The sequence below is a fragment of the Varanus komodoensis genome, unplaced genomic scaffold (assembly GCF_004798865.1).
Source record: "Varanus komodoensis strain SLA01 unplaced genomic scaffold, ASM479886v1 scaffold42, whole genome shotgun sequence".
Classification (NCBI taxonomy): Eukaryota; Metazoa; Chordata; class Lepidosauria; order Squamata; family Varanidae; genus Varanus; species Varanus komodoensis.
Genome location: NW_025335972.1, coordinates 3,159,352 through 3,173,541, shown reverse-complemented (window position 1 = coordinate 3,173,541; position 14,190 = coordinate 3,159,352). Strand labels below are relative to the sequence as shown.

The window sequence follows — 14,190 nt, the reverse complement described above, 5'->3', positions numbered from 1 at the left end:
AAGAGGACAACAAGAATTGAATCACGCTAGCCCAGTCCAGGATGAAAAGGCAGCACTAGCTTATCTGAGATACCCACATGGAAGAGAAGGCATCAGGAGATTGACTGTAGCCTAGTAGCTCTCATTCTTTCCTTTATGTTTCCACATCAGCTCCAGCGCCATCTCCGTGGTGAAGATCTTGCGAGTGCTGAGGGTGCTCCGTCCGCTCCGAGCCATCAACCGGGCCAAGGGGCTCAAGGTGAGGGACTGACGTGTTTGAAAGGCAGATGGTGACTTTGGAACAGCTTTCCCTAATCTGGGGCTCTCCAGATACTTTGGACTTCAACCCCCCATCAGCCCTGGTCTGCTAGGAATGTTGGGAGCTATAAGCCAAGCAATCTGAAGGATGCCTGCTTGTGGGGAGGCTGCCCTAAAGTGCGCAGCTGGAAAGCAAGGCTACTCTTGCCGCTCAGAGCACTTGGCTCTTGGCCCAGCCAACCCCTCTTCTTGGCCTCCATCTCCACGAGGCCCTCTGGAGAGGTGGGCAGTCCCTATCTCATGCTCCACGTGCCTCTTTCCGCAACAGCATGTGGTCCAGTGTGTGTTCGTGGCCATCCGCACGATCGGGAACATCATGATAGTCACCACCCTGCTGCAGTTCATGTTTGCCTGCATCGGTGTCCAGCTGTTCAAGGTAAAGAATGGGCATTTCAGCTTGCAAGATGCATGCTCACATTTGTCTGGATCAAGGAAACATTGACAGTGAATACATTCTGGAGTGTGGCTGTGTTCCTTTTGGGCAGGCACTCCAGCTTTTTCAAATGCCAGCACCCTAGCAACCAATCTTAAATCCCATTGGAGAAACCAGGCAGTGGATTTCTGTTTCATCCACTGGCCATCAAAAAGAAAGGCCCAGGTTCAAAGGGGAGTATAGGAGAGGGACTGTAGCTCCGCAGCATCGCATACAGTTTGCGTGCAGGAGCTTCCATGCAATCCCTGGGATCTCCAGGTAGAAAAAAGGAGAGCTGCTGCCACTCTGTGTCAACCATGCCAGGTGCAGTGGACCATTGGTCTGACTCGGGATGAGGCAGCTTCCTCACTTCCACCTAAAGGCCTATGCAAGGCACTGCCATATCTGTGCATTGCATGGGCAATCCAGCCATCACTGTTACAAGCATCTTAAAACAGTTCATCTCTAGTAGGCTCAACTAGAGTATGTTTGCTTTTCTGGGCCGGTAGGCTACAACTTTACCAAAGCAAGGTCACACTGCTGATGCACTGCCTGTTATGGGGAGACTCACAGAAAGCCACACAGACACTGCCCCTGCCCCCCAGCCAGAACCAGAGAAAGAGGAGGAAAGCATAGGGAGACCAATCTAGTGAAGGTCAGGTAATATAAAGGGAACTGCTAGAATATTGCTTGACATGGGGCAGCTGCCCCTGTCTCAGCGTACCTATGCCTGTTCTTTCCTCACCTTCTACTAGTAACAGCTCGAGAAGATGAGGTGGGAAACACCCAACATGATGAGGTCATAGAAGGATAAGCATGCCTAAGCCTTCCAAGGAGAAGGGAGGAGACCTGATTCAGGGCTGCTACTTTCAGGGGCAGCCACATGTAATTCTACCCCAAGATCCTGCAATTAAAGTGGAAGTCACATCACAGGATGCAGTGGAAGTCAGGGTCCTGGGTCTGGAAACACTGCTCTTCTGTGCCCTCCTTCAGCTGTGTTATATAAGCAGAGATATAGAGTTGGTATATTGGAGAGAATACCTCCCTGCCCTCTCACCACCTGATCCCCGATTTCCTGTTTCTTTTGACCCCAGGGCAAATTCTACAGCTGCACCGATGAGGCCAAGCATACCCCTGCTGAGTGCAAGTAGGTACCCGCCCTGCTTTGGCGGCACTCTAACCTGCTGTTTCCCCCAACTTTCTGATCCTGGTACACTTTCCTCCTATATGGATCCCAAGTAAATAAGAATGGCAAAATGTTACAACACATTAAAATTCTAAATAAGTAATAAATAAACTGAGGTCAAAGCTAGATGCTGAAATTTGGGTTGGTTCAAAACCTAGATGTTTAGGTTTCCCTAGATGGGAAACACTTGCTTTTAAACTTAAAAATTAAAACAAAGACAAAAACTGAAATGCAACCTTGAAGTCTGCAGGTACAAACAGGCTGGCAGAAGGAGAGAAAAAGTCTGCTTGACTCTTTCCCTTCATACTGTCTTTTTTCTCAGGGACGTTGCCCCTCCCCAAACTGATCCCCCCACTTTCCTTTCCCCTGTGTATGTGCATGGGGGGCAGGGGAGGGGAGCCACTTCAGCAGCCCTGTTTGGAATAGACAAGGAGAATCTGCCATTCACTCCTACTTTCACTGGTACCGTCCCAAGTCTGATTTTCAGTGAAAGAAAGGAAGGATGGATGGAGGGATGAGAGGCGGTTGACACACTTCTGTCATGTAACATTGCATATGGCCTTTAGCTGGCAATCAGGGGCTGGGGGAGGGGGGTAGATTTGTGGTAGAAATTTCCAGAGGAAAGCAGTGTTAGTCTGTTGCAACAAACATAACAGTGTCTTGTTTTTTTCCTTTCTCTTTTTTGTTAAAGGCATGGTTTTCTGCAAGTGGTAATTGGGTCCAGGGTTGTGTCTATCTTCCACATGTACCTACATCATCTTCTATCTGTGTTCCTGTAGATGTGCCAAATCTTCTTCTATTCCCTCCCCTGCCCTCTCTCCCAATTGCAGGGGCACATTCATTGTGTACAAGGATGGAGATGTGGCTCACCCCATGGTGCGCGAGCGCATGTGGCTCAACAGCGACTTCAACTTCGACAATGTGCTCTCAGGCATGATGGCCCTCTTCACCGTCTCCACTTTTGAGGGCTGGCCAGCGTGAGTTATGGTAGTGGGAATTGTATGTGTGTGTGTGTGTGTGTGTGTGTGTGTGTGAGAGAGAGAGAGAGAGAGAGACTTGAAACACACATGCTTTCCTGATGCTCACTAATCTGAGACTTCTCACACTCTTGTTGGTAACTTTGAAAGTGTGAAAGGACTTTGTTTTGCCATCCCCAAGGTATTGTGCTGTTGACTTTGTTCCTGCCTTCTTCAGGCATAAATAGAAGGAGTGTGATTATTAAAGACCTACTCATCTCTTCTCACCCACACTTGCAATAGCTACAAATATTGCCATGCTGGATTAATCTGATGGCTGGCACCAGGACTTCAGTTTTTGGGACTCCTTGGGCAGACTGGAAATCCTTATGGTTAGGAGGGAACATACCATCAGCCAGGTGGGGGGCCAGAGGCAAGTGGCACATGGTCCAAAGTGGTGAAGGTCACATGCTTGATGCCGCAGTGATGGACAGGAAGGGGGAGCTCAGTCTAGCGGGATCTTTTCTTATCCAGGAATGAGTGGCTTACACTGAAACATAGATCCTGAAATGAAAGGAGGTTGGGACATGCAAAGTCCATCCCTTTTCTTACCGTTCTGCTCTTTGTTCATGCTCCCCTCCTTTTGCTGCCTCTCCCATGCTAGGCTTCTGTACAAAGCCATTGATGCCAATGCAGAAAATGAAGGGCCCATCTATAATTACCGGGTGGAGATCTCCATCTTCTTCATTGTCTACATCATCATCATTGCTTTCTTCATGATGAACATCTTCGTAGGCTTTGTCATCATCACCTTCCGGGCACAAGGAGAGCAAGAATACAAGAACTGTGAGCTGGACAAGAACCAGGTGCCTGTCGTCCTTGCAGCCGGGCATGCGTGCACACCCACACTTGGTGCTCTGCTTGTAGAAAGAACTGTTTCCACTCCCCCAGTACACCACAAACAACATTAGATTAGATCCACATTAACTGATTAACTTTAGCAGTCAAGCACTTCACTGCTTGGCAACCGTCAGTGGGGATGAAATTACCACTCTTCCTCTTTGTCTTGCCCTACATATGAAGAAGAATGTGGTAGCAGCCCCTGCGTTGAGCAAAGGAATATAGAGGCTTATTTATTACATTTCTACACCACCAACAGCCAAAGCACTCTAGACAATTTCAAGGAATTAAAACATGCAGCACAGCTGAAATATAAAATACGACTTTGGTTTTATACTGTAGTTTCAAACTTTCAAAGTAAAAGCCCCTATCAGTGTACAGTTTTTAAAAAAATATGAAGAAATTTATTTACAGTAGCAGGGAATTAGTGTGGTATGGTGGGAGAGCCAGTGTGATGTGGTGGACCGAGGACCTGGCAGAGCTCACTTCTGGTTGCCACTTGATCATGAAGTTTGCTGGGTGTCTTTGGGCCAGTCCCTCCCTCTCAGCATAGCCCACCTCACAGGGTTGCTGTTGTGAGAACAAAATGGAGTGGAGGAGGACTGGCTTCCTTGCAAGTGGAAAAAGGACATGGATAGAATTGCAACTTTATTATCATCATCATCATCATCATCATCTGAAAGTGAAAAACCAAAATTCCAAGAAAAATAAGACCACAGTATTTAAGTGCCAGAGTTGTTGTCTCTTGAAAGGGTAGACAACTGCTTTTGTCCAGAGGGCAAAATCAGGTGGTTTATGGTCCAGAACTTTCTGCACTGTGCCTTTTACTGCTGTCTCACCCCCGGAATGCTTTCAATGACTATTGGGTCATCCTTCCATGGCTGAAGAAGCACCAATCAAGTGTCAGCCCTGTGGTGGTAAAAGCACACTTGTGCCAAAACCCTGCGTGCAGAGGCACCACAGGGAGGGCCAGATCTCGGTGATGCCTGTGGCCCACAGGGTTGCAAGGCTGCAGGACTGTGCTGCACCAGGTCCTCCCCAGTGCTAGGCCAAGCAGAGCCACAAGTGCCTGCTTGAGGCTGCTGCACCAGTGGCCTGGAGCCAGTTGTTCCTGTTTCTCCAGCCTGGGCTTTGGGCAACATTCTCAGGAGACATCTTGAAGCAGTGGTGATGACGAAAGGAGGGGGCACCATGCAGAGATAATGGGGGTGGTCATAGGGCTGGGGAAGCAGCCGAGTACAAGGAAGCAAGGTTGAAATAGAAGTAGGAGGGCCTTTGATATCGGGAGCTTGATGTGGGCTTCAGGGCTGAAAGAGGTGCTTTGCCAGTTGCCCTGCAAAGGGAAATGGGTTCAAGGAGTGACAGCAAAGAGATCAAGAAAGCTCTTGTCTATGAGAATGAGAGTCAGAAGGTTTTTTTCACTCCCTGCCGGCTGAATGTTTTCTCTCTCCCTCTCCAAAGCGCCAGTGTGTGGAATACGCCTTGAAGGCCCAGCCATTACGGCGCTACATCCCCAAGAACAAGTATCAGTACAAATTCTGGTACATGGTCAACTCCACTGGTTTTGAGTACATCATGTTTGTGCTCATCTTACTCAACACCATTGCTCTGGCTGTACAGGTGAGAATGGTCAGATGAACAGCAAGAAGTGGGGGTGGGGGCGAGGTGGGATGGGATGGGATGGGATGGGATGGGATGGGATGGGATGGGATGGGGGCAATATATACCAAACTGGGCAGGGGAGCCAGAGCCTTCACTTGCCCGTTCCATTCATGTCTAAAACATGAACAGGGTCCGATGTTGTCCACAAATGGAACAGCTGAGTGATGCTGCCCTGTCAGGCTGCCTCCACCTGGCTCCAGTCATGCAAGTGAGCCAGGCTGGGAGCATCACACAGTGAGCCGGGAGAGTGGGGAGGGCTCCTTTTGTTATAAAAATTAGGCTCCCCCAACCCACAACCCTCCATTTCATACATCAGTGGAGCAGGCATATGAACAAACACAGGAGTGCCCCTGTCCTGTCTAGTTTGGCTCCCAGTGAGAAAGCCATAAGTCCAGCCAAGGAGGACTAAGCTGATGGGTCCACAAGTCAATACATTAAGAAGAGGGTGAGGTCATATTCCGAGGGTGCATGGTGTAGCCATCTTGAGGAAGCTAAGCTGCCCTGGGTTTGCTTGTGGTCTGGATGGCGGACTTCCTGAGAACCCCATTGGATGGAAAAGGGAAGAAAGGTGGTCTCCCTACTTAAAAATAAATGTTCAGAGGTCAGACGCAAGGATTATTCTTCACTTTGGCGTGGAAGAGTTCTGTGTGGTGGGAAAGAGAAGGAAAGGCTGAGTCTGAGGGGTTAGAGTAGCAAAGCCTGCAGCGATAAGAGGAACCCAGGTCTTGGTTGGCATGTGCTGAGAATGTGGTGCGCACTGGCTGTGTGATGCCTGGTCCTTGAGGGTGAAGAAACTGGGGTGGGAGAAGAGATCAGGAGAGGCAGTTACTCTTGGGGTGGAGGTGGCCATCCCAGGGGGGAATAGGAGAAGTTTGCATGCTGGAACCATGGTTAGGTGCTACTTAGGTGCGGGTGAGTCCAGGGGAGAAACATGCTGAAATCTTTGTGTGCAAACAAAGCTGTGTCTTGGCAGACCAGTCATATTCCTGCCAGTGGGAGGGCCTCCTGTTTCTGCCTAATCCATGCATGCTCAGGGAAGGAGGAGGGAGGGCAAAGGAACTTGGGAGAGGCAGTGCTTTTCTTGTAAAGCTATTAAAGCTGGCTTGCAGGCTTTCCTTCAACTGGATTTCTTGAAGCCGGCTTCTCTTGCAAAGCAATTCACAACAGCTCCCAGCCTGAGATGCCAACACCCAAAGATGCTTCTACATGTTTTGTGCTATGTCTCCTTTTCCAGCACTATGAACAGTCCCAGCCCTTTAACTACGTCATGGACCTGCTCAACATGGTCTTCACTGGCCTCTTCACTGTCGAGATGGTGCTGAAGATCATTGCCTTCAAGCCCAAGGTTTGGGGGCTGGGGATTTTGCTCAAGAGATGTTTTGCTGAGGGGATTCTTAGCTCTGCTCCCAGCAAACAACAATGAGGTTTCAAGTTTAGCTTCAGAGTCTCCCATGAGCCCTGTTGTTGGGCTATTTTGCAGAGCAGTCTTCAACTGAGCCATCACCTTTGCAGCGTTTGAGCATTTTCACACATGCTGCTTTAAAACAATTTTTGTTCAGTCTTCTGCATCACTTGCTCTAAAAGAGAATATGAGAGGCAAAACTCCAAACCAGGGCTTTTGGGGTTGTACCAGTCCAGGACTTTTGGGGCTCCTCATCCCAGAAGAGGCAGGGTATTCAATCCAAGAATTTTTTCACATGGCTCCTGAAATTCTTGGTTGCTCCATGCAAAGGCAAGGGCAGAAGCCACTGGCCTTTTGCCAGCCATCAGTTCCTAAGGCTGAACCTTTGAAGCCAAGTGTTAGTGAGGAAGGCTGAAGAAGGGCAAATGCAAACCTACCCATGCAACCTTTACTCGTAGTGGTATTTGGGGATTTGTGGTGTTTGCATGGGCAGATATATGTGCGAGATCCTGAAACCTGTCACATTTCTACAAGAGAGTCTGCTGGTGAGTCACATGTTCTCTGTGTTTCAAGGAAACACCTTAAAAACAGGGAGCCTTGTAGATTGTGGGCACCCTGATGGTGGTGGAGTTCCCCACCTCTTAATCCTCACAGGAGTTGTATGTGTGTGACTGAATTTAAGGGGAAAAAGCAGCTGGGTGGGACAGGCTGAACCTCCTTTTCACATGCATGGTGGCCTTCATTGTACTTAAACAGAAGTAAAAGAATAACGATCATGTGAGAAATCCCAGGCCACTTTGCAGAAATTTCCATGATGCTGGAAGCTGCTGGAAGATGGGTAGTGGAGGAGGATGTCTGCGGCTCCTCCATGCAGGATGAGTTGCAGAGAGGCCTTTTCTGCTGCTCTTTTTCAGCACTATTTCTGTGATGCTTGGAACACCTTCGATGCTCTGATCGTGGTTGGGAGTGTAGTGGACATCGCTGTCACCGAAGTCAATGTGAGTGATGCTGTCACCACATATGCCCTGTAAAGTGACTTTGTATTCTCCTTCCTTGTGTATACTTGTACGTGATGAATATCCTGAATGTTTGGATCTTTCTGTTTAATGTATCACTGCAACATAGCTCCACTGCCACTCTGAGAGCTAGAAACTTGCTTTCAAAGCAAGCAAAATTCCTTGCCAGATGCCAGCTTCTGTTCCAGATTTTGCATATGCATAATGTAGAAGAGAAGACAGATTTTTGGTGTGAAACATCATTTATTCATGTACTGTCCATCTCTTTTCTGTTTATCTTTCCTTTACCCATCTACACAATCATTCTTCTATTTCTTTTCTTTCTTACCTGTTTGATGCTGCCTCCCTTTGGATGTTACAAAATATAATCCCATCTTCACTGTTGTTGTTGGCATCACCACCACCACCACCATCGTCATCGTCGTTGTCAATTATGGATATCATTTCCTGCATAGAATGGAGGGCATGTTGGAGAGGTATTGCACCTGTGTTTGACCTCAAGCAAGCCTGAGGGCAGGCTATGGGTGCATGCGATAGGCACATCTATAGGAGAGTCAGCGCATGTTGTAGTGGTTAGGGCAGCCTTCCTCGGGCAGCAGATCTGACCGAGAAGTCTTTATCACATAATTTGCTTTGGACTGTTGCCCTGAGGAAGCTCCACTGCCTGGTGTGATTGGTCTCCCTGTAATCCCCTCTTTGGCCACTGGTGACCAAAGTCTAGGGGCCCAGCTGAGATCCCTCAGCTGCTGTGGACTGGGTCCTGACACTGGTGAACGAAATTCTGTTTGTGTAGGGCAGGGGTGAGCAAACTGTGGCCCTCACGTGCTGCTGGGTTGTGGTCCCCACAATCCCTCACCATTGGCTGTGTTGGGTAGATCTGATGGGGGCTGCAGGTCAACACCATCTGCGGGACCACCCCAAGAGAAGGTCCAAGAACACTGCAAGGTTACACAGTGTTTGCATGCAAAAGTTGCTGTGGAAATACCAGCAGGGCAGATGCTGATGTTGCAAGTCTGACGGTGCTGCATCCCAGGATGGGCTGGCGGGGATCCTCAGTGGCTCTGCCTGAAATGCCAGGCTTTCCCCTCCTCATCCTTGTTACTGGATCCAGCCCCACTGCTCTTGTTGCCACCTTCCTAAACATGCATGTCCTCCTACCCCACCCAGCTTATCTTTTGCTGCTCATGGATGCAGGAACAGGAGAGTAGCATGGTTGCTTAGCAACCACACAAGCCTGTTCCCCTTAATCCTGGACCAATGAGATGCCTGAGCCAGGGGCAAAGCAGGCAGCCATGTACGTGAGAAAAGATGCAGTGGCTGCATTCGGTGGTGGACTTGGTGCTCTGTCCTGCAGGGAGCCATGGGCCTCATGTGCCCGATGCATGCATGTCCCTGCATTTTTGGATATGTGAATATGGGTGGGTGGAATAACTTAGGTATTAGCTATAACAGCCAAATGGAACAACCTTGAACAGGTGCAGAGCACCTCCAAGCACCAGGTGCTTTTGGCAGACAAATTGATGGCCATCACCTCCATGCTACACTTCTGAACTTCCAGATACTGCTGGTTTCTACTGGAAACTTGAATGTTGGGCTAGTTGTACCCTGGTCAGCTGGGTATATGCAATGGCTGCATGCATGCATGTTTGTGCATGCGTGCTTTGTAGAGTTCTTGTCATGAAAATTTGGTTTCTGCCACTGCAGAGTTCAGAGGACAGTTCCCGCATCTCCATCACCTTCTTCCGCCTCTTTCGCGTCATGCGCTTGGTCAAGCTGCTCAGCAAAGGGGAGGGCATCCGTACCTTGCTCTGGACTTTCATAAAATCCTTCCAGGTCAGCATCTTCCTGACAGAAGCATGACACTTGCCTCCCCTGTGAATCTGGGACTGTAGACCCCAGCTGTGTTTCTTCCCCTTTTGGCATGAAAGAGCAGAACACGTGGGGGAACATGAAATGTTAGGCCCAGTAGGAGGTGATTGTGGGGCGACGTGCTGGGCACTGGGCTCCACCAGGCAGCCTTTGGGTCTGGCAGGGGCGCGGGGGTTGATGAATCCTCCAAATTCATTGCTTATTCTGCCTCCAGGCTCTACCATATGTTGCTCTTCTCATTGCCATGATCTTCTTCATCTATGCTGTCATCGGCATGCAGGTGAGCACAGACCCTCGCCAGCATTCTGGAGGGCTTGCAAGACGCAAATCAATCCACATATGGCTCTGAATGACTCGTGCTTGGTCACAGCTATGAATGGGCCTGCTTGAAATGGTGTGCCCTTGTTGCACATAATAGGTGCATAACAGGTACATGCTTCTAAAACCAGGGCAGTCAACAGATGCCTGTGCACATCAAGTGTGTGGCTGAGTGTGTATGTACCTACATGTACCAGAGCACCACATACATGTTTGAGGGAGCAGGTCAAGCATTGTCTGTGAGAAATGTACCATATTTGGGCAGGGCTTGGAGCCAACACACGGGAGCCAGAAAGACAGATCTGGCTGGTCCAGGAGGGAACAATGTGCTTCCTGCTGCTACTCTAGCAGCACAATGGGGTCACATTTCCTCTTCTGCCCCTTACAGGGAGGTGAGCCGAGGGCTGGGTTGTTTACAGCAGAACGGTTTGGACTCTGCTCATTGCATCTTGGCATGACCCTGAGAGTGGCTTTCTTGCTTTTCAGACCTTTGGCAAAGTGGCCATGCAGGATGGGACACCAATCAATCGCAACAACAACTTCCAGACTTTCCCGCAAGCTGTGCTGCTGCTCTTCAGGTACCTCTTTTCCTCCCCGTTCTTGGGCTTGTATTTTCGCTTCAGCTGTACATTTCCTTGTTCTCCTTCCCATTCCTGCCTATAGGTAAGATTATAGTATATGACTATGCAAACTCAGGTGAGGCCCCTAGTTATCCAGGGATACTGAAGTACAGAATATTGGACTAGATGGTCTGATCCAGTAGGACTCTCTTTATGTTCTCAAATGTTAAGAATATTTGCATTATTTCTTTTTCTACACCTCAAAGTAAGGGCAGCAATTTTGCCAGCACAATAGTCATCCCATCACCTCTCTCTCACACACCCCTTTCAAAAGCAAAAGTAGTTGTCCCTTTGACAAACATAGGCCCACTGAGTTCTTGATCAGGATCACTCAGTGAGTTGATTGTCATGTATGGTGTTCCTGAGCACGTGTAGCTCTAGACAGGTGGGTAAGTACCTGTCCCTCTTTCCCAGATTCCTGCAAGACCTTTCAGCCAAACCTCAGGAGGGCTTTTGTGCCAGCTCTTCTTCTGCCCCCAGGCATCTTGGTCTTTCACTCTCTTCCTTCACCCACCACCCCTCCAGGTGTGCCACAGGAGAAGCCTGGCAAGAGATCATGCTGGCCAGCTTGCCGGGCAAGCGCTGCGACCCTGAATCTGATTATGAGCCTGGGGAGGAGTTCACTTGCGGCAGCAACTTTGCCATCGTCTATTTCATCAGTTTCTTCATGCTTTGTGCCTTCCTGGTGAGATCCTGCAGCAGGGAGAGCCCTGCCCTGCCCTCTGCACTCATCGGTTGTAGCCAGCCCCCTGACACAGGGGTCATCCCTGCCCGACCACAAATCCCACTTTGCAGTCCTCCAAGCCTTTGGGATCTGGAGGGGCTTCCTGCCATTTGCCAACTGGGTGCCCTGAATGCCAAAGGAGATGTTACTTGGGCAATGCACATGTAGTCTCCCCAAGTGCTTCCTTCGCAGGCGGGGCAGGGGGGGCGGCAGGGCATAATTTATCAAGGCTTAATTGCTTCAGTGAGCAACACTGAGGCTTCTTTTCCAATGTGGCAGCCTTCCTCCTTGACCTGAGACTTGTGGGAAATGATTAGCATGGGAAGGAGATGGACACAGGACCTGTTCAAAGGCGCTCTTTTTCCACACTGGTACTGCTGTGCTCTTTCTGAGGCCACATTAAGTCACTGAGAACTGTTTCCATAAGAAAGAGCTGATAGGCCCTGACACTACAAACTTATGTGGACCTACCTGGAAATAAACCCTGAGCAACTCAGCATCATTTAGTTCTGAGTAAATATTCATAGTGCTTTTCCATATGAGGCACTTGTCATTCCCTACTCATGGTTGTCTACACGTCCTTCAGATGACCTCATAAGCCTCCAGTTTTGGTTTTCTAGATAACCAACATTTTCTATTAACATTTTTTTGGGCCCCTTCCAACTCTATTATCCTATGAAGCTAAGGAAATAAATGGGCCATTTAATTAAGAAAGCAAAAGAAAATGCTTTTTCAGTTGTCTGCAAGTGCTGTACTGCTACAACACATTGCCACCTAGAGGGTGGGTGGTGGAAAAGCAGGAAAGGAAATGTACAGTGGTACCTCGGCTCACAAACTTAACCCGTTCTACTATTCTGGTTGTGACCGGAATTGATTGCGAGCCAAGTCAAATTTCCCCATAAGGTTCAATGTAAATAAGGTTAATCTGTTCTTTACCATAACTTTATGTTATACATAAAGGATGGCATATAATTTTTAAATAAATAAATATGGGTTTTTTTAAAACCACAAAAATACAGTATGAGCCCTGTCCCCAGGCCATAGCCGCCTTGACGAGCCCAGGGGTGGTCACTGCGGGGAGAGGTGGGAGGCACCCCGCTCGGTCGGTCGCGGCCCCGTCCCTCGCTTCCACTCGCCTCGGCCCACGGAAAGCATCCCTTACCTCCCTCCTTGTGGCCCCCTTCCAGCTGGGGGAGCCACCCCGTGCCTGCCTCTTTGGCCTCCCGCTCCCCCTCCTGGAGCCGGGCAAACGCCTGCAAGGGGACCTTCTTCTGGCTTGGAAGTGGGGCAGCGGTGAGGAACCGGGAGGGCCTTGACGGAGGTGAGCGTGCCCTCATGGCTCCCCCTCGTGGTGGGTGGGGAGAAGGTTATTGTTTGGAGTGTTTGTGCAGGGAAGATGGCCGCGATTGCGATCATCATCCAATGCGGAGTTCGCGACCTGAGGCAAATTTTTTTCAAATTTCTGTTTGCGACCCGATTTGGTTGTGAACTGAGGCGTTTGTGAGCCGAGGTACCACTGTACTTGTGTGCTTCGGTTCTGTGGCAAAACCAAAAAGAGATATAGCCAATGAACAGCCTCAAGCAAAACAGTTTGTAGTCTCAGACTGTTTGCCTGTGTAGTCTTTCTCTCTGCCTGCTGTGGGCTCCTTGGGAACACCCTCCAATTTCTAGCTCACCCTTCCTAGATCATTAACCTCTTTGTTGCTGTCATCATGGACAATTTTGACTATCTGACCCGAGACTGGTCCATTCTGGGTCCCCACCATCTCGATGAGTTCAAGAGGATCTGGTCGGAGTACGATCCTGCTGCCAAGTAAGTGACATGACTTTTTCACCTGTAATTCCAGTAACTACCCCTGCCAGCAAGTGCTGGTATGTCTGGATCTTCTTGAAGCCCTTGATCCTCACCTCCCCTTGTCTAAACCACAGGTTCCAATAATACAGGGTCCCACAATCCCAGTTCCCGCCACTAAAAGTAATAACAGGATATTCCTGTAATATTTTGTAGTTTTGCAGGGTACTGCAGGGGACAGTAAAGATGGCCATTTGGAATTGTCACTTTCTTATCCCTAGGGGTGGACTGTGAGGAGAGGATGGTATTGGTTCTCCCTGACAGGGAACTTTTAAAGATGCGGGTCCCTTTTCTAATCCAAGACTTTACTGATCTAGGCTGCTGCCACTTGCAGTCCCAGCAAGGGAAGCAATGTCCACTGGGAACCCACTGCTGGGGATGATGGGGATTGTAGTCAAAACTTCGGGAGAGCAACTGGTTGGAACAGTCTGGTAAATGCAAACATTCACAATGCTTTTCTTCCTCCAGGGGTCGCATCAAGCACCTCGATGTGGTGACCCTCCTGCGCCGGATACAACCACCCCTGGGCTTTGGGAAACTCTGCCCCCACCGAGTAGCCTGCAAGGTAATTCCAGAACGTGACACCCAGGTTCTCTCATGCCTCAGCAATAGGGCCCCATGGTGAAGTCCTGGCACCACCATCCAGGGCTCACCTGTGATTGCTTCTGTGGCTCAGCAGTGTGGGGGGTGGCTGGAGAGGGGAGGAGACATGGACCCTTGGTGGGCTTTTGTCTCTGCAGAGGCTGGTGGCGATGAACATGCCCCTCAACTCGGATGGGACGGTCACCTTCAATGCCACCCTCTTCGCCCTGGTGCGGACATCCCTTAAGATCAAGACGGAAGGTGAGGTCCCAGACTTGTTCTTCTTGGCATGTGCAGAATGGTTACTTGGTGATGGGGAAGCACATTCTGCATATGCTGAGAGCGCTCCTTTCCTCAGGCACCATCACAGGATTTTCACAGGCCCAGTTTGCCA

General features: G+C 49.4%; 1 protein-coding gene across 1 annotated transcript in view; it reads left to right on the top strand.

The window, feature by feature from the left end:
• The window catches only part of CACNA1F (calcium voltage-gated channel subunit alpha1 F), a 65,083-nt gene that overhangs the window by 40,680 nt on the left and 10,213 nt on the right, over window positions 1–14,190 (top strand). The window contains exons 24-39 of the mRNA XM_044443428.1: window positions 151–238; window positions 566–673; window positions 1,804–1,856; window positions 2,726–2,872; window positions 3,516–3,717; window positions 5,213–5,371; window positions 6,648–6,758; window positions 7,730–7,813; window positions 8,287–8,307; window positions 9,536–9,664; window positions 9,915–9,980; window positions 10,505–10,596; window positions 11,164–11,323; window positions 13,048–13,175; window positions 13,683–13,779; window positions 13,955–14,057. Coding sequence (XP_044299363.1) covers window positions 151–238; window positions 566–673; window positions 1,804–1,856; window positions 2,726–2,872; window positions 3,516–3,717; window positions 5,213–5,371; window positions 6,648–6,758; window positions 7,730–7,813; window positions 8,287–8,307; window positions 9,536–9,664; window positions 9,915–9,980; window positions 10,505–10,596; window positions 11,164–11,323; window positions 13,048–13,175; window positions 13,683–13,779; window positions 13,955–14,057 — 1,748 coding nt within the window. The remainder of the gene's footprint in view (window positions 1–150; window positions 239–565; window positions 674–1,803; window positions 1,857–2,725; window positions 2,873–3,515; window positions 3,718–5,212; window positions 5,372–6,647; window positions 6,759–7,729; window positions 7,814–8,286; window positions 8,308–9,535; window positions 9,665–9,914; window positions 9,981–10,504; window positions 10,597–11,163; window positions 11,324–13,047; window positions 13,176–13,682; window positions 13,780–13,954; window positions 14,058–14,190) is intronic.